This window comes from Pristis pectinata, chromosome 1, assembly GCF_009764475.1.
Source record: "Pristis pectinata isolate sPriPec2 chromosome 1, sPriPec2.1.pri, whole genome shotgun sequence".
Taxonomy (NCBI): Eukaryota; Metazoa; Chordata; class Chondrichthyes; order Rhinopristiformes; family Pristidae; genus Pristis; species Pristis pectinata.
In genome coordinates, this window is record NC_067405.1 from 86699308 (window position 1) to 86723824 (window position 24517).

A 24517-nucleotide genomic window follows, 5' to 3' on the forward strand; every position below is an offset into this window, starting at 1 on the left:
AGTGCAGGAAAGTGGCACTGGGGTAAAATGGTAGATTCCTCCGTACTGGAATGTTAGCTTAAATCATGTGTTCTATTGTGTTCTGGAGTAAGACCGGAACTAGAACCCACAACCTCTGACCCAGAGTCAAGAGTACTACCAACTGTGCAACAGCTGCATGCTGAAGGAGACAATTTGCATCTCATAAACTTCCTGATGGCTTGCTGAGTTTTTTCTGGTGAGTAGGCAAGTCACACAAAGTAGAAGGTTCCAGGTTTGATTTCCAGTCTGTGACATTGTTAACTGATTTCAATCTTCCACAACATCCTGGGTTTGGGAAGGAAGAATCAGTTAAGATTCCCACTGCTGATCCCTCTCTGTTGACATCTACTGGAATTGTGCAGGCAGGGAAGTCATGTGAGATTCATCTGTGAAGTATTCAGCAGTTAAACAGTGTGCCAATCACAATCACTTGGAGCTTTGCCTGCTATTATTAGTCTCCTGAACCCAGGCTTTAGCTTGCATCAACTATCTTCACTGAGGCCCACCATGAGATGATGCTCCCTTAAGGCTTGATGGGTGACCCCTGACATTTTACTGCCCTTCCCTCACCTTGCCCATTGACCTCAGACACTGTTGCATTTAGTAACTCACTTTGAATCAGTGATGAAATGCATAGAGGAGCATGCAATCTGCTCTGGTAGAATGTGAAGCTTGCTTCACCATAACCTGTTGAAGTACCCTGAAATGAAACCATCAAAGTGCTATTTCAAACATGTTCCAGATATTGCCAGTTCATGGCTACTGGAGCATCTAGACATAATAAAGCACTTTACAGGTAATGCATACCTTTGGCATAATATTGATCAAACAAGATAGCCACTGCAGATACAGCAGTAGCTATCAGACAGATACTGCAGGTGAAATAAATGACAAGATAATCTATTTTAAATGTATTTCTTCAGTACTGTATAGAGTAGTCAGCTTGAATTCTGTGCTCAAGTCTCTGGAGTAAGTCTTCAGTCCATAATATATCTGCCTTGGAGGTAAGAGTGTTATGGTTGAGCCAAGGTTCACCTAGTTCATTCTCAGTAAAATTGTACTTTCTGGTTATTGCTATGGGGTCTGTGAATTGTTAGCTGAAGTACCAATTTTTGATATGTGATGCTGAGTGAACAATTAAATAGTCTGGAACACACCGATTCACCAACATCAGAGCAAATGCCCCAAGCCACAAAGTTGTGAGTAAAATAACTGAAGGGTTTTTCAGGCTGTTATACAAGCTGGAATCTGATTTTGAGAACTCTCCCAAAGAATGGTTCTAATTTCTGAGCAGTGATTTGGAAAGGTGATTCCTTTTCTGAGTTCGCTGATGTCAGGTGGGTTGACATTGGAAGCCAGTACAATCAGCCTCATTTTCTTCTGTCCTACAAAAAGAGGAAAGCACTGCAAGAAACTACATGCACCTGAATGTCTGAGAAGTGCTTTGGTAATGTAGACTCGGTGCCCTTTGAACTGTATCCCAACAAGCTCACTGCCTTAAGGAGTAGAAAAAAATGATCATAATTAGTATGGGGAGGGTTCCTTATCTACATGACAATGGCTGCATCTCCAGTAGTGCTGTTAGGTCATATGCACGAGTTACATTGAAATTGTAAGCTTATGAATGTACATATGTGAGCTCGTGCAGGAGGAGGATTTATGCTTCAGGATGAGGGGACGGCAGATTCAAGGTTGGCGAGTCTGAAGGTTACAGATTCGAGCCTCAAGATTTCAGCAATTAAACAGGGTTAGGAGAGTGTAGCATTGTTAGAGGAGCTTTGGATCCAACATTCTGATCAAGCACTTAATTCAAAGAACAGCAGGGAATATACATGGTATCCTGGTCTTCTGGACTGTTGACCTCAACTCCATCACCACCAAATCATCACCTGTATCTCTCTGTCTCTGTCAACTTCCGTGTGGAAAAATAATTGGCTTTCATTATGCATCTACTACTTTGCACTTCAAAAGCTTGAATTTTTTTTAAGTTTATTTGAATCATCATTTTTACATAGCATTACAAGAATATTTTATGCAGATTCAAACCTTCAAATTAACCTTTAAAGAATGCAATAATAAATAATGCTATAAGAGGCATGAGGTTGTACATGTCTTGGTATGTGGGGACGAAATTGGAATCAGAAAGACCAATGCAGGATTTGAGATATCTGCTACCTTGACAGCTCTTCTACCACTAGAGGTCCTCTGTGTGCTATAGAAAGGGCCAGGGTCCCCAGGGCACTGAGCAGGTGCTTCGGAGTGCAGTGTGTCTAAAACTATAACTAGACACATGGAGCAAGGCATGGACTGGTTTTATTTTCACCTTCAGGTTTGGAACCTTTGGAATATTTCAGCAATAAAATTTTGCAGCAGGTTGAGTAAACATTTAGTATGACACAGGTCCATGTTGGCTTCCAACAGAGCAATCCTATCAACCTCATTCTCCCTTCCCTCGTTTCGCTATAGCACAGCAACTTATTCCCTCTCACCCGATCATCAAGTCCTTTGTTTTTGCCACTACCTATGTTAATAGGTAACTTGCAGTAGCCAATTAACTCATAAGCATCCACTTATTATTGGTACAGTTCTTCATTATTAGTAATTAAAGTATTAAGAGTACACTTTTTTTGTGTGCCCTTTCTGAATTGTAGGTATCATTATATTCTGAATCCTGACATCCCAGTTTTCTTTTTCCTTTTGCCATTGGTGTATTGGCTTAATGCAATATTTTTTTAAAGAAAGGTATGGTATAAGCCATGTTGTTATTTACACAACTACCAGACCACAGTACCAGAAAGAGCAAAAAATGTTTATCTTTGAGGGGACCTATAATTAGCTTCTGTGTTCCCAGGCTAGGGAACTTAGGAACTGAAGGCCATTCAGCCCACACCACAAATCTATTAGATCAGGGCAGATATGTCTTGACTCTATATACCTTGATGCATTTAAATAACATGGAGGATGTCATCATTGGGCAATGGAGGAATTTGAGCACTATTTAATTGTGCCGGGTGTGTTGACATCAAGTTACTTCTGCAAGTGATACACTTACAATATAGAAAGTAAAATTTTCTATGCACTGTACTAACTCTATGCTTGAAGCTACCTGTTTGAAGTGCTTTGTATACAATTCCAAGTCAGAATATCTTTCTATGTTGCTATGTCACCATGCTGTCAGCTAAAGCACTTTAGTGGAGAAGAAGATTGCTGAAGGAGGAATCACAATGTGCTCAATATACAAATACTCTAATCCTGCTTTGCAAATCTCAATGCAGATGAGTCTCAAGCAGCGTATCATCCTTAGAAATCAATCATATCTGTAGGTCTAATCATAATATCCTGCACTTTTTTTGTTAATTATTTTGTTCCCTTTAGTTGGAATACAGTTTGGTTGCCTAAGCAAACTGTTGCTATTGTGCTCAGTATCCAACGGCTTTTAATTCACTACCATAAAGTCAAGCAGATAATGTAACTTTACTGCTGTGAAGTTACAGATTTGTGATTATCCATTATTTTGAGGACATCCTCCAGTATCGAAGGTCCCAAATCCAGTTCAAATGAAAACATAGATTCAGATGGGTTTGACTGAGACTCATCCACTGTTCTCTCAGCTGAGCACAACCAGCCTTCTACACCTTCAGTTTGTTGCTGGTCTTTGTCATCTATCTGCTTGTCATGTGGTGGGGCTTCCTTGGAGCCCTTCAGCATGTGATATTGGAAGTAGGGTGAGTGAAGAGTTGGTAGTTGGTTATCTGGAGACTTGGAAGCAGCCTGCGTAGGATTGACTGTGGTTGTGTCGTCGGACTCTCCTAGGTGTAGTCGAGGGGGTTTAGGGGGTGCCACACCCCTTGGATCTTTCGATGTACTCAAGGAGGACAGAAGTTCATCCTGGCCCTGCAGGAAGGACATATCCCCAAACGTGTCACTCTCTCCTCTCCTGCCAATGTGCGATTTGTGGTGAAAATCTCCCAGAGGTGGGCTGATCATGTCAGCTGATAGGACTTCCCGCAGTTTCGGCTTCTTGCCCTTTTTAGGTAATGCAGTTTTGAGGTAGATGGGAGTTTTGAGAGACATTTTATATCTGACCTGTAGGTTTCGAAAGTTTAATTATTGTGAAAACTTGAAAAAGACGATGAATGGCCTAGGAAAGTTGTCTTCTGGTAGCCTGATCCTACGGATATAGAAATTTTACAATAAGTGACTTGGTTGTGATAAGGCATGCTGATTAGTGAGTAAAATCAGATTCAAGATCAGATGGGGCAAATAAAACAAACTGCTGGAGGACACAACACAGACGAAATGCTGGAGGAACTCAACGGGTCAAGCAGCATCTATGGAGGAAAATGAACAGTTGATATTTTGGGCTGAGGCCCTTCATCAGGACTGGAAAGAAAGAGGGCAGAAGCCAGAATAAAAGGAGTGGTGGGAGGGGGAGAAGCGTGAGCTGGCAGGTGAGGGGGAAGGTAGGTGGGGGGGTGTGAGAGTGGGAATGGGAATGAGGGGAGAAGCTGGGAAGTGATGGGTGGAGGAAGCAAAGGATTGAACAAGATGGAAACTGATGGGAGAGGACGGTAGACCGTGGAATAAAGGGAAGGAGGTGTGGGTGAGGGGCAGGTCATGAGAGTGGGGGAAGGGAAAGAGAAGGGGTAAAGAGGCCAGAGGGATAAGGGAAAGCCAAAGGGGGGGGGGGGGGGAACAGAGGAGTGGTTACTGGAAGTTAGAGAAATCTATGTTGAAGCAGTCAGGTTGGAGACTACCAAGGCAGAATTTGGGGTGCTGTTGCTCTATTCTGTATTTAGCCTCAATGTGGCAGTAGAGGAGGCCGTGGACAGAGATGTCAGTGTGGGAATGGGAAGTGAACTTAAAATGATTAGCCACCGGGAGATCCTGGTTGTTACAGCAGATGGAGTGAAGGCGCTCGATGAAGCAATTCCTCCACTCTGCGTTGGGTCTCACCGCTGTAGAGGAGGCCACACCGGGAGGACTGGATGCAATAAATGACCCCGATGGATTCACATGTGAGGGACTGCTTCACCTGGAAGGATGTTTAGGGCCCTGAATGGTGGTGAGGGAGGAGGTGTAGGGGCAGGAGAAACTCAGCGGGTCAGGCAGCAACTGTGGAGGTAAAGGGATAGTTGATGTTTTGGTTGGAGACCCTCCATCAGGACCTGCACCAGTCCTGATGCAGGACCTTGACCTGAAACGCTGACAATCCCTTTACCTCCACAGATTCTGCCTTACCTGCTGACTTCCTCCAGCAGTTTGTTTTATTTTGCTCCAAATTCCTGCATCCACAGTCCCTTGTATCTCAGTTGGGTGGGTCTGACATGGCAGACTTCTGTCTTCCCGTCCCAGAGACCATGCTGAACAATGTACAGTTCAGTGGCTTGTGGCCCGCCTTCTCCTCCAAGCTGGACAAGCAGTATCAGCAGGCTCTTAGACTGTGAAGGGGTCACAGCTGAGCATAGTGCTGCTTCAGGGATAGAATTAAGAGCCCTGTGTCTGCCTTTGTTTCCCTATTCTTGGCATTTTCGACACTCTTTCCTGCACCCTTGCCAACAACACAAAGGTCACCACCCAAGATATTTACAGTCTGAATGTATCAGATGCATACCAAGCTGTCAGTTTGTCAATTCAGCTTTCAGGCAAGGCATTGAGATGGTTCTCTTTCATCATTTTGAACAATCACTTTAAATCTCTGCCCCCTTGACACAGTGCGGAAGAAAATAGGTCCTCCTTATTCATCCTTTGTGCATCTCAAGTCTCCCCTTAGCACTTCTGTCCAAAGAAAACCTTAGCTGAGCCAATCTTATCCTAACTAACATTTCCCAGTCTTCCCAATATCCATGTGCATCTCTATACCTCTGTTGTTAGGATCCTCCTGTAATATTGTGAATGACCAAAACTGTACCTGGTACTCCAGCAGTTGTCTCATGAGTGTCTTGTACAACTCTAGCATGACCTTCCTGCTTTTATGCTATTCCTTAGCCACCAAAGGAAACTATCCTGTGTTCCTCCTTCTCCACCCTCTCAATCTATCTCACTACCTTTGGGAACATGACTTTGTTCCTCTGCATATCTCTGTATCCCAATATTTATGATACATTTCCTTTAGTTTGCACTCCCCAGATGTATTACTTTACACCTCTCAGTATTGAATTCCATTAGCCAGTTCTCTACCCACCTGGCTAGTTCATCACCAACTTGCTTTCTTACCAACCACATGACCAGTTTTGTACCATCTACAAAATTCTTAGTCACGGCTCCCACATTTAACTTCATATCATGGATGCATACCAGAAAAAAACAAGGTTCCTGATACAAAACTCCACTGAACCCCACCGTAAACTAAAATCCCTGCCCTCAGAGCTAATTTTCAATCCAACTTGCCACTTTCCTTTGAAGACAGGCATGACTGAAATTTTCAAGGAAGTAACAAGGAGGATGGATGAAAATTTAGCAAGGCATTTCCACAAGATTTAACATACAGACTAGTATGTCCATATGTTAAATCTTGTGGAAATGTGGAAGCCCAGGCCCAAGTGATTCAAGTGGAAGTGAGAATTTTCCCACCTCTGGTTCATGTTAATGATAAATCGCTACAGCTTTGGTAGAATTATCTAATAAATCCCACTACCCTGATCTTTTGCCGTAATCCTATATATTTTTCCTTCCACATATTTATCCAAATCCCTTTTTTTATTGAATCTGCTTCCACCATCCTTTCAAATGCCAAATTTCCAGATTGTAGTGTTGATAGGCAAAATAAAAAAAAATCCTTCCACAATAATTATTCTCCCTTCTGACAATACATGCAATTTCACCCTGTGTACTCTATCAAATCCTTCACTGATTTTTGACCATTTCTATTAAACTTAATCTCATTGCTTTCTGGAGAACAATCCCAGTTCACCCACAGTCTTTGTACCTGGTCATTTTAGCACATTATGAAGCTGTTAGAGGCACTAGATTTATACTCTGGGATCCTACAAAGAGATTCATCAGGGTTTTCTTTTGTAACTTGAGATAGAATTTGGTTTGAATTGTTTTCTGATTACTCATTAATTTAGTGTTGTAATCTCTCCCTGGTGCCTGTACTTCATGACATCTACTGCTTTCATCATGTTTGGACTGTGTATCTTGTCCCCATGGTAGCTGATTTCTGAAGGTCAATACACTGAACATTATCAGTCTCTGGTTTCGAACCATTGAATGATATACTGCTGGAGGCAATCTGGCTCGTTGTATCTATTGCCAGTTCTTCCAAAGAACTATTCCTTTCATTTCACTTTCCCCTTCAAACTCCAAATCCTCCCGTGTTTATCCAAATTCTTTTAGTAAGTTATTATTGAATCTGCTTCCACCACTCTATCAGGCAGTGCCTTTCAGATACAGCAACTCGCTACATAAAGTTCTCATCTTGCCTTTGTATTTTTCCAGTTACCTTCAACCTATGACATCTGAATATTGACTTTTGATTCTCATTATTAAACCTGCTGTGATTCCAAATATTTATGTTAAATGTCCCCTTCGATTTTAATGCTTTAAGGAGAAGAACCCCAGCTTCCTGCATAAAATCCTAAATCCTGCAATCCTACGTTCCATCAATTCTCTTCTACGCTCATTCTAAAGCTGTAATACCTTTCTAAAGTGTGGCATTTTTCTTCACGAATGGAATTTGGGTGTTGTTGACAAGACCAGCATCTATTGCCCAAACCCAATTGTCCATGAGAAAGTGGCAGAGAGCTGTCACAGTCCATCTGAGTCAGTCCCATTGGGTAGGGAGATACAGGATTTATAGGAAATAATGGTGAAGCAATAGCAATATATTTCCATCAGGACAGTGTGCGATTTGCAGCATACTTGTAAATGGTGGTTCCCGTGCATCCTTTGCCCATATTGCTCTACGTGGTAGAGATTCCAGCTTTGGGCAGTGCTGTTAGGAACCTCAATGAGTTGTTACATTGCATTTTCATGATGATACGTACGGCAGCCATACCGATCAGGTGGTGGAGAGGGTGTGTATTTAGGATGGCAGATGAAGTGCCAATCAAGTTTAGTTGGAAGTGGGCAGCCAGTTAATCCATTCAGAGTGGAATATATAATAAAGAAATGACATGCCTCTCATGCAAAAGCACTAAAGGCTTATGATATTAAGAAATGGTCATGAACAGCTACCATCCTTTTCCTCAGCTAGGTTGATAACTTTTTTGACAAGAAATTAGGCTTGAGGTGTTGGATATAAGGAATGAAAGTCCTACCTACATTGGACACTGAATCCTAGCTACACACTGGCGCCAAAAGCATATTCACGTTTTTGGAAATTGATGATATCTGCAGGAGAAAGAACTCGGGCGGTCAGTAATTGGTGATGTAGCCTGTACACAGGCCAATAATGGCTTAGCGGTGTGGGATCCTCCGTGAGTTCAGCACCCTGCACATGGTAGCCACAACAAGCTAAGTGGTGGGCAAATGTTGGGGCAGATGATCCAGCCCACCGCTTTCATTGTGGCTGAGCCTGTGTTTTATAAAGGATCCTTGCTCTTATACTCTCTGTTCTTATTTATTAAAAGCCCAGAACCGTGTATGCTTTTGAAATTTTTTCTTTACCTGCCCTGCCAGCAATTTTCACACATTTACCCTGGAACTTTATTTCTAACCCTTTTAGAATTGTGCACTCTTGTTTATATTGCCTCTCCTTGTTCTTCCTACTAATATATGATAGCATTTTCTGTGTTAAATTTCAGCTCCCTCATAAACAGAAAATGCTGGAAATACTCAGCAGGTCAGGTTGCATCTGTGGGAAGAGAAACAGAGTTAGTGTTTCAGGTTGGAGACAAAGTTCTAACGAAGAATCTCTGACCTGAAACGCTAAATCTGTTTCTCTTCCCACAGATATTGCCTGACCTGCTGAGTATTTCCAGCATTTTCTGTTTTTGTTTTAGATTTCCAGCATCTGCAGTTATTTAATTTTCATCTGATTTATGCCCGCTATTCCAGCAGCTTGTCTATATCTCCTTGTATTTCATAACACATCCAAGGTACCATTCAATATTTGTTTTTGACACAACATCATGGGCTGAAGGCCTTTTCCTGTGCTGTACTTTTCTATGTACCCAGGTACCTCTACTCCCACATAGCTTTTAGGACTGTACCAACTACTCATCAGTTTCTGGCTAATGATGATTGCAAATAATTCCTTCAGCCTTGGCTCATCTTATGCTGTAACATTGCTAAGCATATAGATTTCTTGGGGTCTGCTCTCATTTTAGCACCTTGATTGTCCACCATGACTCCATTCATGACTGGGTTGTAGTAGGATTGCAGTTCTGATCTGATCCATTGGTTGAGGGATTGCAGCATTTTTACTGTTTGGAATGCATGTATTGGTGTTATCCTAGCTTCAGCAGGCTGGCACCTGATTTTTTTTATGTATCCTGGTGTCCCCTTCTCCAGACCTCAATAAATCAGGGTTGATTGTCTAGCTTGATAGTGATGGAGGATAGGTTGCGCCATAAGGTTACAAACTGGAGGCTGCAAATTGATCAGAAAAGTAGAAGCCCAAGCCTTCATGATTCAAGTGAAAGTGAGAATTTTCCCACCTCTGGTTTGCATTGATGATAATTTGCTTACAGCAAAAATGATTGTTTGAGCTACTGTACTTTAATTCTTTCAGAGAATTATCCAATAAACCCCACTACTTTGATTTTCCCCATAGTCCTGTATATTTTTTCCTTCCATGTATTTACCCAAGTTCCTTTTCATTGAATCTGCTTCCCCCATCTTTTCGAGCACCAAACTCCAGATCGCAGTGTCGATAGATAAATTAAGAATCTTTTTACAGTGAAGATTTGGAGTTTGATGGGGAAAGTGAGATGAAAGGAGTATTTCTCTGGAATATCTGGCATAGACAGTGACCCTGAGTTCCTCCAGTGCTCTACCATTCAATTGTTCTATAACCAGAGACTGTTCAGTGTACTGACCTTCAGAAGTTGGCTGCCATGGGAATAATGTATAGAATCCAAACATGATAAAAGCAGAATGCAGTTCTGTTGGTAACGCCCACAGCACATCATGGATGCCTAGTTTTGAGATATAGATCTGTACTATACCATTTATCTTGATGGTAATGCCCAAAATGTGATAGAGGATGTCTTCATTGTGAGGAGGGGAATGCCAATACAAATCAGCAGTGGCATGACAAAAATTAAAAAGATTAGAGAGAAAAATCAGCCTAGGGTATTTAAAAGAAGCATTTTTACCTCGGATTTTGAAAGATCTCTGGATGCAAAATATGTTGGAGAACAGGTTCCAGTATAGAATCTCCCAAATGCAGGCTTAGTAAGTCAGTTTGTGTGGGTCCTGCAGATCGAGCCCAATGGAAATGGGGGAAACTTCAGGCAGCTACTTCTGAAACAGAATCAGAGTGTTGTACAGCACAGAAACAGGACCTTGTCCAGGGTGACCTTTTTACCCATCTATACTAACCCCACTTGCGTGCATTAGATCCATATCCTTTTTAAGCCTTGCCTATTTAAATACCTATTTAGCTGTCTCTTAAACATGGTGATTGTGTCTGACTCCATCACCTCCACTGGCAGTGAGTTTCAGATATCAATCACTGTTTTTAAAAGAAACTTTCTCCTCTAATCCCCTTTAAAATACCTTCCCCTCACCTTAAACCTATGGCCTCTTGTTTTTAATACCCCAACTATGGGAGAAAAAAACCTGACTATCTACCTATCTAGCCTCTTATAATTCCCTCTGTCCTCATAAGTAAAGTCCTCCAATCCAGGCAACATCCTGCTGAATCTCCTCTGCACTCTCTCCAGCACAACCACACCTTTCCTTTAGTGTGGCAACTAGAACTGTGCACAATACTCCAAATGAGTCTAAGCAATGTTTTGTCAAGTTGCAACATAATGTCCCAATATATTCTGTGCCCCAACTTGTGAAAGCAAGCATCCCATACACCTCCCTCACCACCCTATCGACCTGAGTTGACACTTGCAGGGAAATATGGACTTGAACCTCAAGGTCCCTCTACTCCAACATGCCTTAGCACCCCACCATTTACTGTATATGTTCTACCTCTGTTTGACTTCCCAAAATGTATTGCCTTGCACTTGTCAGGATTAAATTCCATCTTTCAACACTCGGCCCAACTTTCCATCTGATTTATATCCTGCTATAGCTTTAGACAATTTCCCTCACTATCCACAAGACCACCAACTTTTGTGTCATCCACAACCTTGCGAATTACACCTCTTGCATTCACACCCAAGTTGTTAATATATATCACAAACAACAAGGATCCCAGCAACAGTCCATGCAGTACACCATTGATTACAGACTTCCAATCAGGAAAGCATCCATCCACCACTACCCTTTGCCTGTTATCACCAAGTGATTTTTGAAGCTAAGTTAAAGAAAGGAAGATAGTGCAAGTCTGCAGATTGTAAACTCACAATAGGCCTGAGTACTGTGGCACCGTTTTGTTGGAAACTGAAAGAAAATATCAGTCCTACTACAAATGGACTTCAAAGGCAGCATTGGGGTTAATGGAGAGGATAGAGATGTTTTTCATAGCCAAGAATATTCAAGCTGGATGATGATGCCAGAAGTTTTCAGGCATACATTGAATGCTTTAATGAGGGAACGTGACAAAGCAACGTAATTTGTGCTTTGTGAGGTGGATTTTTTTGTATCATACATTCACTAATTTAGTAGCGCCATAAAAAGATTTAAAACATCTCACTTGCAGAAGTAGTTCAGCAGCTGGGAGAATACTACAGCCACTTGAGATAGTGAGGCTCTATATTATAAAACACACAGTAGGAGAAACAGTGTGTTGAATCATCTCGCTAAAAGCCCTATCAAAATATTGTAACTTTGGATCTTGTATTTAAAGACAAGTTTCTGTATGATTTGAGAGATGAAAGGATTCAATCAAACTGAAAGGTGCAAAAAAACCTTGCAGTTTATTTGTGGTGTTGAAATGTGACTACAATGGAAATGGCAGCCAAGAGTGCTGGGGATTTCATTCTGTGACAACCACAAATGTAACAATAGCAGACCATAGATGCTGGCTACCCAACAGGTCCTGATTATAAGTGTTAGGATTAAGTTGGCTATCAAGGAAACAACGTCCTCAGACTTGGATTGCATTGGGCTAGGTGCATTCTTTACAAATAAATGCACTGGCTCAGTACTCTGGGACCTGATCAGGCTGACCACCCACAAATTTCTAGGAGGGTGCAGGTAACACAGGTAGTGGTTCCTGCTTAAGATATAGGAGCAGAATTAGGCCATTTAGCCCATCAAGTCTACTCTGCCATTCAATCATGGCTGTTTTTTTTATCAACCCCATTCTCCCGCCTTCTCCCCGTAACCCTTAAACCCCCTTACCAATCAAGAACCTATCAATCTCTACCTTAAATACACCCAATGACTTGGCCTCGACAGCCCACTGTGGCAATGAATTCCACAGATTTACCACCCTCTGGCTGAAGAAATTCCTCCTCATCTCAGTTTTAAAGGACGAACCCTTTATTATGAGGCTGTGCCCTCAGATCCTAGACTCTCCTACTAATTGAAACATCCTCTCCTCATCCACTCTATCCAGGCCTTTCGGTATCTGGTAGGTTTCAATGAGATTCCCCCCCTCATCCTTCTGAACTGCATCGAGTACAGGCCCAGAGACATCAAACGCTCCTCATACGTTAAGCTTTTCATTCCTGGGATCATTTCTTGTGAACCTCCTCTGGACCCTCTCAAGGTCCAGCACATCCCTCTTTGGATACGGGACCCAAAATTTCTCACAATATTCCAAATGCAGTCTGACTAATGTCTTATAAAGCCTCAGCAGTACATCCTTGTTTTTATGTTCTAGTCCTCTTGAAATGAATCCTAACATTGCATTTGCCACCTTTACTATGACTCAACCTGCAAATTAACCTTTAGGGATCGAACTAGGACTCCCAAATCCCTTCTCAATGTTTGGCTTCACACAGCTTCCTGTGTTAATTAATGAATATCTGGGCATCAGCCTCTCACTGCTCCTGCCTTCAATTTTCATTTCCTTCAAGTGACCCAGGGTTTCCCAGCAAGTACTGAGAGAGCAAAAACAACCCATGAACATGTTGTTGTAAAAATATTTGTTCAATGTGCTTGTTCACAGTGAACAGGTCAAAATAATACATAATTGCTGACAGAAAATGACAAACTAATTTTTCTGAAGTAGAGCCCAATATGCATAAGGTGGAATTGCCTAGAATTTAAAATGCTTTCTTAAATTTTTCACGAAAGACATAGTATTTCAAAATAATAAGTAGTCTGATGAAATGACTGGGGGAATTTCACAAAGGATTTGAGAACTGGGGCAACAAACAAGATGCTGAAAGAAACTCAGCAGGTCAGGCAGCATCTGTGGAGGGAAATGGACAGTCAATGTTTCGGGTTGAGACCCTTCATCTGGACTGAGAATTAGATTCCAGCGATGCACACCAACCAAGTGTCGGCTGTAGAAACAACAGTCCAAGCTGATTCTTCCTGAAATAATAAAGCAATTCGGCCTAATGTCGGATTTGGACTGGGATAAATAAATAGTAGATACCATGTCTCTTTTGGAATAGATTCTCAGTGCCAAGCCTGACTACCCTGTCCAAGCTGACTGAACCATTCAAATGAATCCATGTTGACTTTTGATACACAGAATGATTGTTTCCTTATGCTTGAATGAAGACATACTTATAGAAATCAGAATGAAATGTTGAGGTGGGTCCTTGCTGCAAATAGAATACCATCAGAATTAGTGTCCCACACTGGACCACACTCATTTTGCATTAACTTGAAAGTTTTTTTACAATGCAAAATCAGAAACCATTTATTCACTCTGTGCTATTCAGTGCGGCAGCTGAGAGATGAGTATGTGTGTTTAAACAAGCAAGTGCCCCAAGGTTACTCTAGCTTTGCAGTGAATCATTGGCTAACTCGTTTAAATAACATGAAAGTCCAAACGTTACTGTTGTACACCAGCAGAACTATCAATGCATCATCATCTTTGCATGCAATTGATCTTAATACAGATTAACCTGGAGGGGAGAGTGGAATAGCAGCAAATGAAGTAAAAGGTATTGGCTTGAGATAAAGAAAAGCATTTTGGACTGACTCGGAGTTGATCTCCAAGTTAGCAAGCAAATATAAGGCTTAGCACTGAGACCTCAGTTCTGTGGCCCATAAACTTAGTTTGTATTGGATATCATGTCAGAAATGTCCAAAGAAACGTACCAGCAGACACTGAAGTAATAGTTAACAATGAATCTAATCCTGATGTCAATACAGAGTCATCTAATGTTAGAGTTGCAGAATAATTCTGAGTTTAGTCAAGAGGTTGCAAGTTCCTTGGTTCCAGGCATGAGATCCATGTTGGAGATGTGGTTAAGGAAGTTGAACTGACTGAGGAAACCAGCTACAGACTGCATCTGCAATTACTATAATTGTGAAATGTTTACACATTTTCTTCTCAACAAGGCAGTGTGATACATTTGTGTATATACGAATGAGCTCTTGTCATAGGAGATCATCAAGTGTGTATGTATATTTTTATAGGCATCATGCATAGTAAGTTCCTTGCTATTGGAGTAGAGTTAAGTAAACACTCTTGTTTGAAGCTCCTGTATCTTATAACAGATATGATGAGTAGAACACACGGCAGTGTCCACCTTGGCATACATTGCACTTTGCATGTTTACCTTGCTTTTCAGAAAATGCATCGACTAGGTAAACATTCCAGACTAGTGTGCATTGACCAGGGTGGAAAGGTGCACTGACAGGTTGTTCAGGCTCTGTCGCTGTTGCTCTTTACCAGTGTCTCCCAGAATTTCCATCCACAGCTGTTAGTCAGTAAAAATGACTTGGAGACAGGCTGTGAATTTTGAATATTAATATTCAGCCTGTTGATTATTGTTTGGCCTCGTACCCAGGTATCCAATTACTATGTCATTAAGAGTCTCTTTGGCTTCCCCACCCCCCCACCCCCAGTGATGATAAAAATAAATAAAACAAAAGAAGCCTCCTTTAACATTGTCTCTTTATCAGTACAATACCAAACACATCAAAACTAAACTACTGTGGTTGGATAAAGAACAGAATGCCACCTCCCTCCCCCACCACAGTCACAAGCACTACAATATGTCAACTCACACAAATCAAATGCGATTTTAAAGATACAAACATCCAAATACCACCGGGCAAGTTGTGCCAATATTTTTTGTAGATAGTGCAGAACATTCTAACAATTCAAAAAGAAAATAGCCACACTAACCACAGCGCAAAGTCTGTAAATCCAGAGCAGTACACCTCAGACACCCAGCTAGCTTGAAAAGGAGCAGATGCAGTGTGTGTGCCCTGAAGCTGGTGCTGACTCCTCAAACTAAAGCGCTGCAGCACTGTGATGTGGAGTGCATGTTACTTCTACTCAGCAGTTTGTTGGGAATTGTCATCTATCCTGACCAGTCATGAGGTCAGGGGGGAGCTGCCACACAAAATCCAAACTCTGTCAGCGCCCCCTTCCAGAACATGATGTCAGAGGACAGACCTGAGTTGGTGAGCATTCCTATAGCTGAGCTTTAATGGGATATTTTCCCCAATCTTTCCTCCTTTGTCTGCAGGTTTTCCCTTCCCTCCCTAAGCAAACTCAGTACTGGGCTTCTCTCCCCACCACTTTGAGCCCAATATATGAGAGAAGGGGTGATCACCACTTGCTTTGTTTTTCATTCTCTTTCTGAAGTGAACTCCAGCTCTTTTCCCACATTAACCCATTTGAGATCATCTGCTTTTAAGTTGGCTGGTCTTGTTAACATATTAAGTATATATTTACTCCAACGCTATGTATCTGGTAATGTGCTGTAGCTGTTCCCATTTACCATGGGAAAAGCAGGTAGTTACAGCTCCAGGAATGAAACACCAGACCCTGTCTTACCATTCCCTCCATGCAGCTTAAATGTAGGACTGATGGAGCTGATCTGAAAATACTACCATAGTAGGTACATTACAGGTTAGATGGAACATTCATGTTTCCTCAACATTTCCAGTTAGAGATGCCCATAAAATGACACTGAACAATCCCATAGCTAAAAAGAATTAAGAAGAATTTTGGGAATGGTCTACATAACTAATTATAACCTCTCAAACCTCCTGTACTTTTCCAGCTGACCAAAAATTCCTCTGTCCGCAGAATTGGCTATATCCCAACTTGCAAACGTTCTCCAATTGCACTTGTTCAAGGTCTCGACACTTGGACCAGATTTTCAAATAGCAGAAATCAGTTGTCTTTCTAGCTTTCCATACATCCTTAGATGTGGAAGGAGGACATTTAACCCATTGAGTCCATTGCCAGATCACAGGGCAATCCCATTCTCCACTAGTTTTACCCATAGTCTGTTGGCTGTAACCCACATTCTATCAGCTACCTCTACCCCACAGTTTCTACCACTCACCCAAACACTAGGGGACATTTCCAGTGGACAATTAAGCTATTTGGCCCCCATGTTTTTGGGATGTGGGAGGAAACTGGAGCACCCAGAGTAAACCCACACTCTCTCATTGTGAACACGCAAGTTCAACACAGACAGCACCCAAGGTCAGGATTGAACCAGGGTCACTGGAGCTGTGGGACAATAGCTCTACCAGCTGCATCCCTGTGATGCACTAATTAAAATTACTTTGAATGTTATATTTTCAATTTATTCTTGGAGTTTTCCTCTGATTTTTTGTGTGTTTTGATTCATTTTTATGCTAGGATATATGACATGTAAATTTGAAAAGTCACCCCTATTTTTGTGTCTACTGTGCTTGTGTGATGGTTAAATGTTGATTGAAAATTAACACTGGAAGACTGAATATACATTTATTTCTTTTCCTTGAGCTCTAACTTTTTTTTGCCCTGACTTTCACCCATTTTCAGTCTATGCCAGTGTGTATTTTGACAGGATGTGTTATTGAGGGAACCGTGTGCTGGAGTGGATTAACTACTGGCCTTTCACCAGGTAATTCCATCCTGTTGGGGTGCAAGTCTCATCCGTTGAGTGAGAATACCACGTAAGCTACTTTTCCACCTGACCAAAAGTTCCCCAGGTTTCAAGGTATTTTGAGATTGAGGTACCTGTATGGAGTAATCATCAAGTATCATTAAAGTGGGTGCAACTTTGGACCCAACTTTGGATCTAATATCCAGGCTGCACTTAATAAAGGAATGTCAAGCCAGAGTGAAAGCATCTTAACACTGTCCTTGGAAACAATCCCAGGGGAGGTACAGCATGGGTCAGATACAGGGTAATACGTAACATATGGGTCAGATACGGGGTAATCCAAAGACGTACGGTTAGGTTAATTTGGGTTTTAAAAATGAGCAGCGCAGACTCGTTGGGCCGGAAGTGTACCACGCTGTAAATAAAATCTCCTTAAAAATTTGAAAATTTAAAATTTAAAAATTTTAAATTTAATATTTTCCACACTGTTGCATTGAACACTCCCAGTTATTGATGTACAGAATGTTGCTCCATCAGCTCTCTCTCACTTAGCAGCCCTTTGAGATCAAACACTAAATATGGAATAAACTTTACACTGTCCTGAAAATTATGTCTTGGTTATAGAACTAAGTACACTCCTGTCGAGCAGCTTAAGGTCAGGCACAGTGTAGCTAAATGAAGAACAAAGCTCCATTGTATGCCAGTGGTGTACCTTGACCAGAATTGCAACCACAGAAGGGTTCGCGTTTACCTTGGAAAGGTGCTGTGGGAAATTGTTTCCCATTTTCCACATGAATCATCTAATTTGTAAAGTAAAATTGGTTGCAGCTGCTAAATAACTCTGGCAAAACCCAGCTTGCGTAGTATTCTCACATGGACTCGATGAGACTTGCACCCCAGCAGTCTGGGATGGAATTACCCTGAATCCACTGACGAAAGGCACAAAGTAACTCGATCTATTAACCCAGTATGCTCAATAACATGTTCTGTCCACCGGTATGGACTGACTGGGTTTATGAAATGTTGTATTTTAGTGTACCATTCACTGGCTAATTATACATGCACACACACCAACTGCCTAATTATGTAATTTGTGCTGAATCTTCCCTGAATTTCATTTCACAACCACTAATTCCATTATTCTTCCTCTTCACTCCCTCAGCCTGACCCAGGTTGCTTGCATCTATTTTGGATTTGGACTTTAAAAAATTATAATTACTAAAATAAGGACAGAATGGGGACTGAGTTAAGTACTTGTTCCAAGTATGCCCACTTTGGTCAGCCTGAAAACTACACTTGAACATGACATCTCACATAAGTTTCCACTGTGGGTAAGGTAGTGGATTATAATAATCTGGTCAGGGTTTACAGTGAAGTCTCTGGACAGCCTTGTATCTGGAAGGATGCCACTGTAGCTTTGTGTTTTTAGCAGACTTAGACCACAGAAAATTGCCTGAATTTCAGTATCCTGAAGGCATAAGGATCTCATCTTTTCCTTGTGTTTCTCATCTACATGTGGTTCCTCTGTAGCTTTATTCAAAGACATGATGACATGTCCCATGTATATGTTGGTAACACTTAGATCTGCCTCACCATTATTTCTTACTTAATGTCAGAGACTATCTGCTTACATCCCAATGTAGTGCCTTGGGATGTTTTTATAAATTAAATGTACTGTACTACCTGAAAAGCAATTTTTTTTTACTGTATTGACATCATCCAGCATCTGCAGTATTTAACTTCCATACAAGCAGTTACTTGCCTTGCAGATTTTTCTTCCTATATTTCTCATGAATCATTAAATGGTGCATTTGTGAGGAAGATCTGGCCTGGAGGTTTGAGATTATTGGTAGCATACTGCAGAGAAGACAATAGACAATGCGTGCGGCTCTGAGTTCATCTGAAACTGCAACTACTTGTACTTCCACTGGAACTGCACCTTAATTTTATACAGAGTACTATGCAGGCACAAGTTTTGAAGAACAGAATTGTATTGCTTACCGCTTTCATGGCTCTTATTTCATGAGCAATTCACTCATCTGCCGTTTACTGAAATCAGAGTTGCGTCAGTGGGCTTTTGACTTTTTTTTTGTCCTTCTCCACCTATGTGTTGTTGGGAGCTACAGGTTTATGAGAAACTATTTGGAATCATTCACTACAAACAGAGACCTGTACTGGCCGGGATGTTGATAAGCAAGTCTGTCATTTTGGAAGCATATCACTTTATAATAATAATACATATTCACTGAACAATATGACAAAACTCTACCAAACCAGTGTAAATACATTGAAATCTCCAAAATCACAAACCTGTTTTTTTACTGTTGTTGCAGTGTTTGGTATCTTGCCTCAAAGCTCGGGTGTTGTCAGGGCTCCCACGTTGGTCTGCTTTGGTGAACCGCGCGCTGTTCCTCTGTCATTTCATGCCTGCACTTCTCTCTGACTACAGCTTCAGCTTAGGTTTCTGACGTAGTTTTACATTGAAGGAGGTTTACTCTTGCGCAGAGTCTGTGGCAATCGCTGTTTAGAGTCTGGAGCAACACAAAGCAGGCAAACCAGCCTGGTGAGAACAGGTTTCGCACTCTAATCCATATCTAAATCAGGAAGTTGCTCAGAGACATGTGAATATCATGTCTGATCCACCCAGAGCTGACTGGAATTGTTCAGACAATTATGCTGTCAAAAGTCCAGACACATCCTCTGAGAACACATCACTGAGAAAGTATGGTACGGTCTAGAAAAAGAGGCCCATTCTCTGAAGGTAAATCATCCACATATGTCTGGAATAGTGTCAATGCAAAGGTAGTGTTTCTTCTTGATTAAATTTTTTCTGCACCAACAAATGACAAATTTTACCACAGGACCAATTGGTCGCTTGTCCAGCTCCAGTGTTGAATAAAGCAGTGTTGCACCACTCATCAGGTTGGATTGGGCTACTTGCAACTCAGTAAGGAAGATATGAGGTCATCCACTAAAACATAGCCTGTTAATTGCTAAAAATAGTTCTTAGTAAAACAAAGCTTTCTGTTTTTATTAAATATTTCCAGCTCCTATAGACCTTTGCTTTTCTGTAGTAAGGCAAAGCAATCTGGGAAACTTTTCTACCATGGTGCCTACAGCAGTGTAGGTACAAACCCAGACAGTACTCAGAGAAGTGCAGATGCAAACCCTGGACAATGCTTACAAAGGTATAAATCAGGGTGTATTAAGGGGGCTGCAGGAATGGGATGGGTGCAGCAGGGGCATGATGTCTGGGTCCCTTCCCAATAAACATTAAGAATATGTGGATGTGTGCATAATATGTGTTTAATATACTTCAAAAGCAGTTATATTTAAATCCCAGTGTAGGCCTTGCTATAAATGCAAACACTGGGAACAACTTGTAGCGGCACAAGTACAAACACTGGCAACTCTTGTACTGACACAAGTACAAACACTAGCGATCGCTTGAACTGGCACCAGTATTTAAGAGGAATCCTGATAAGTGTGTGAGAGAAAGCAACAGAAGCAACTACTGATGGGGTTAGATGTAGCAGGATGTGAAGAGGCTCATACACAGCATAAATCCTGACATAGTCAAGGTGGGCAGAATGGCCTGTTATTCATCATGGTCTTCACTTAATGCTAGGTAACTTGAACCTACGTGTCACACTTCATGACTGATTGTAGTCTATGCTGGTAAAGAAAAGAATGCTGTATGTAGGTAACTTCTTCAGTCATGGATGGGGTGCAAGCTTTACCTCTAAAGCCTAATTGGTATGTTGGCTTTCCTTCCGCTATTGCTACTACATAACCTTCTATACAGAGTCTCATTTCCTCATCCAGTAAATGTAACGGTCCATTTGCAACTGTGCGTTGGAAGTCTTAACCATACTTAGGTGTTCAAAACTTTCCCATGCTTCTCATTAGTTACTAGAACTGTGAAGTGTAGCCATGCCACAGTAGTGAGTCATGTGTTTGTACCCACATATACGTTCTTAATCGTGGCCACTGCTATCTTCATCTGCCGAGTGCTAGTGCACAGTGATCATGTCGGGAAGTGGACAAGCTCACTCTGCTTTGCTGACCAAAGTTACCATTAAACTGCCACCAAACCACAAGCCAACCATATACATGATTGAGAAATACATTGAAAGCACTGTTTGGGAGGGGGCAATGATATATCATAACAGGAATGCTGCTGCAGGTAAAACTCTTGACTCTTTCAGTCCTGTCTGGCCGGAAATACTTAAAGGACAAAAAGTTGATGACATACTGTTTCATCTCAGCTTTATTGAAGACAGAACGTATTTTGACATTAGCTTGTCGAATTCACTCAGTCAAAAACAGAATTTTGCATATTTTCTTTTACAATGGAATAAATTGCACTTTCCCTTCCTCTTTCACCATTCAATAAATGTCCTTCTTCCTTGCTTTCACACATTGTTTCTCCTCCCTCCCTCATTTACCTCCCATACTTTCCTTGTTCATTTTCTCCCACTCTTGCACGTGTTCTTGTGGAACTCTGTGCAAAGATAACCCATTGGAATTCCTACAGCGATACTGAGCTGTTTTGGTACATTTAAATTTGGCGCTGAAGTTTATGGATTAGATGCATTTTTTTTCCTCAAGAAATAAAAACTCATGGATGCACATCCAGAAATGAAAGGGTTAAGGGAGTGCCTAAAGAACAAGCATAGCTCCAGTTAGTCTGCCTCATGAAATAACCTTGTCATCGGAGAGTTGGGAAAGGTTTTTCTTTGTAACTCACTAGCTGTGTACAACAGAGCTTTGCCAGTTCCACGTTTGTATATTCCAGTGTAGATTCAACACAAAGTCTCTTTAAGGTTCTTTGAAATGCTTTTGATGTTTCATGGTTTCTGACATTTCTATTGGTTCATTGGTCTATTGTCAGCACGTGGCTGTTGAAAGGTTGGTAGAAGTAAGGTTTTTTTTAACCCTTAAACCTCTGGCCCAGAGCTAAACCACAGATGAATTGAGACTGAATATCTTCCTTTCACCTTGCTTGATCTGGTTCACCTTCCTTCTCACATTCCCCCTCTTCCATTCATCTCCTTTGCTGACTCACTCTCACTCGTACATTCTCTCTCATTCTTTCCTGCATGCGTATAGACACTCTCCTCAGCCCCTTCTTACATTCCTTTCCTTGCTACTCTATATTCCTTACGAGCCCTATCTGATCCTTGCTGCTTACACCTTATGTATGCTGCCTTCTTCCTCCTAACTATTTGTTCCACCTCTCTTGTCACCCACTGTTCCTTCACCCTGCCATTCCTTCTCTGCCTCACTGGGACAAAATTATCCCTAACATCCTGCAAGAGATCCCTGAACATCGACCACATCTCCATAGTGTATTTCCCTTCAAAACTGTCATCCCAATTTACACTCTCAAGTTCTCGCCTTTCCCCAATTAAATATCTTCCCATCCTCTTTGCTCCTATCCCTGTCCATGACAATGCTAAAGGTTATGGAGCAGTGGTCACTGTCCCCCAAATGCTCACCCACCGAGAGATCTGTCACCTGACCTGGTTCATTACCTAAAACTAGATCTAATATGGCATTCCTTCTAGTCAGCCTGTCAACATACTGTGACAGGAATCTGTCCAGGACACACTTAACAAACTCTGCCCCATCTAAACCTTTGGCTTTAAGCAGGTGCCAATCAATATTTGGGAAGTTGAAGTCTTCAATGATAATAACCCTGTTATTTTTGCATCTTTCCAAAATCTGCCTCCCAATCTGCTCCTCAGCGTCCCTGCTGCTACCGGGGGGCCTATAGAATACTCCCAGTAGAGTAACTACTGCTTTCTTGTTCCTAACTTCCACCCATATTGACTCTAGAGAGGATCCTTTTACATTATCCACCCTTTCTGCAGCTGTAATAGTGTCCCTGACCAGTATCGCCACCCCTCCTCCTCTTCTCCCCCCCCCCCCCCATCCCTTTTAAAACACTGGAAACCAGGAATATTGAGTATCCATTCCTGCCCTGGTGTCAGCCATGTCCCTGTAATAGCCACAATATTGTAGTCCCATGTACTTATCCAAGCTCTGAGTTCATCACCCTTATTCCTGATACTTCTTGCATTTAAGTAAATGCACTTTAGCCCATCCACCTTTCCACTTTTATAGCCTGTACTCTGCTTCTCCTTCCTCAAAGCCTCTCTACCTGTCAGATCTGACTCTTCCCCATCCCTTTCTTCTTCTGACGTACCCGTCTGGTTCCCATCCCCCTCACAAACTAGTTTAAACCCTCCCCACCCACCCTAGCAAACCTGGCTGCAAGGATATTGGCCCCCCTCGGGTTCGGGTTTAACCCGTCCTCTCTGTACAGGTCCCACCTTCCCCAGAAGAGATCCCAATGATCCAAAAATCTAAAACCTTCCCTCCTGCACCAACTTCTCAGCCACACATTTATCTGCCATCTCCTCCTATTCCTACCTTCACTATTGCATGGCACTGGCAGCAATCCCGAGATTGCTACCCTTGAGGTCCTGTTCTTCAGCCTTCTGCCTAGCTCCCTAAACTCACTTTTTAGGACCTCATCCCTCTTCCTACCTATGTCGTTGGTACCAATGTGAACCACGACTTCTGGCTGTTCTCCCTCCCGCTCAAGAATTCTGTGGACCCGATCAGAGACATCCTGGACCCTGGCACCTGGGAGGCAACATACCATCCGGGATTCATGCTCACTGCCACAGAACCTCCTAACTGTTTCCCTGACTATCGAGTCCCCTATCACTACTGCCTTCCTCTTCTCCTCCCTTCCCTTCTGAGCAGCAGGACTGGTCCCAGTGCCAGAGACCTGGCCACTGCTGCTTGATCCCTGCAGGTCACCCCCCTCAACAGTTTCCAAAGCGGAAAACCTGTTATTGAGGGGAACAGCCTCCGGGGTCCTCTGCACTATCTGCCTGTTCGTTTTCTTTTTCCTTTTCTCTCTCCTGACAGTCGCCCTTCTATCTACTTCCTGGACCCCAGAAGTACCTGCTCTAAGGGGGGGTGACTGTTCCCCATTGTATAGTATCTACATAACTCTCTCCCTCCCTGATGCTTCGCAGTGTTTGAAGCTGCAACTCTAGCTCATCAATTCTGAGCCGAAGTTCCTCCAGCCTCAAGCATTGACTGCAGATGTCGTCATCGTGCACCACAGCAAGGTCCACAAGCTACGACCTCAAGCAGCTGCAGCACACCACCATGTCCTCCATCTAAACTAATTCTTTCCCTATCTAGTCTTATCCTTCTTAAAAATCTATAACAGATAACAGGTAGACCTTACCTTTACCTACCAGCTACTCACCTGCCTTGCCCCTTTACGCCGAAGCCCCTTGAGCCAAAGCCCAAAACACTCTAATCCCACTCACTCCGCTGCCCGCTCCGACGCTGCCCGCTGGATATGGCAGTCTTCTTTTTAAACTGATCACGCTACCGAGTGACATCACACGCCTGCACAGTTACTCCCCGCTATCCCT

The 24517-nt window shown here is 42.2% G+C and overlaps 2 protein-coding genes across 5 annotated transcripts in view; one reads left to right on the forward strand and one right to left on the reverse strand.

Annotated features, from left to right (window-relative positions):
• dnajc17 (DnaJ (Hsp40) homolog, subfamily C, member 17) overlaps nucleotides 1-24517 on the forward strand; it is a 98417-nt gene that overhangs the window by 69628 nt on the left and 4272 nt on the right.
• LOC127572844 (cdc42 effector protein 2-like) lies at nucleotides 2081-24446 on the reverse strand. Of its 4 annotated transcripts, none has more exons than XM_052020535.1 (4): nucleotides 24346-24446; nucleotides 19362-19582; nucleotides 10284-10428; nucleotides 2081-4192 (listed from the first exon to the last, which is right to left on the reverse strand). In XM_052020535.1, exon 4 carries the CDS (start codon nucleotides 4093-4095, stop codon nucleotides 3496-3498), a length of 600 nt encoding a protein of 199 aa, XP_051876495.1. In that variant the 5' UTR covers nucleotides 4096-4192; nucleotides 10284-10428; nucleotides 19362-19582; nucleotides 24346-24446; the 3' UTR covers nucleotides 2081-3495. The 4 variants fall into 4 exon arrangements, with proteins under 4 accessions (XP_051876495.1, XP_051876477.1, XP_051876502.1 ...); XM_052020517.1 differs by having other exon boundaries at nucleotides 10284-10431; XM_052020542.1 differs by lacking the exon at nucleotides 10284-10428.

Excerpts from the sequence above, each read along its gene's own strand:
- LOC127572844 (XM_052020542.1), bottom strand. The coding sequence starts at position 4,095 with ATGTCTCTCAAAACTCCCATCTACCTCAAAACTGCATTACCTAAAAAG.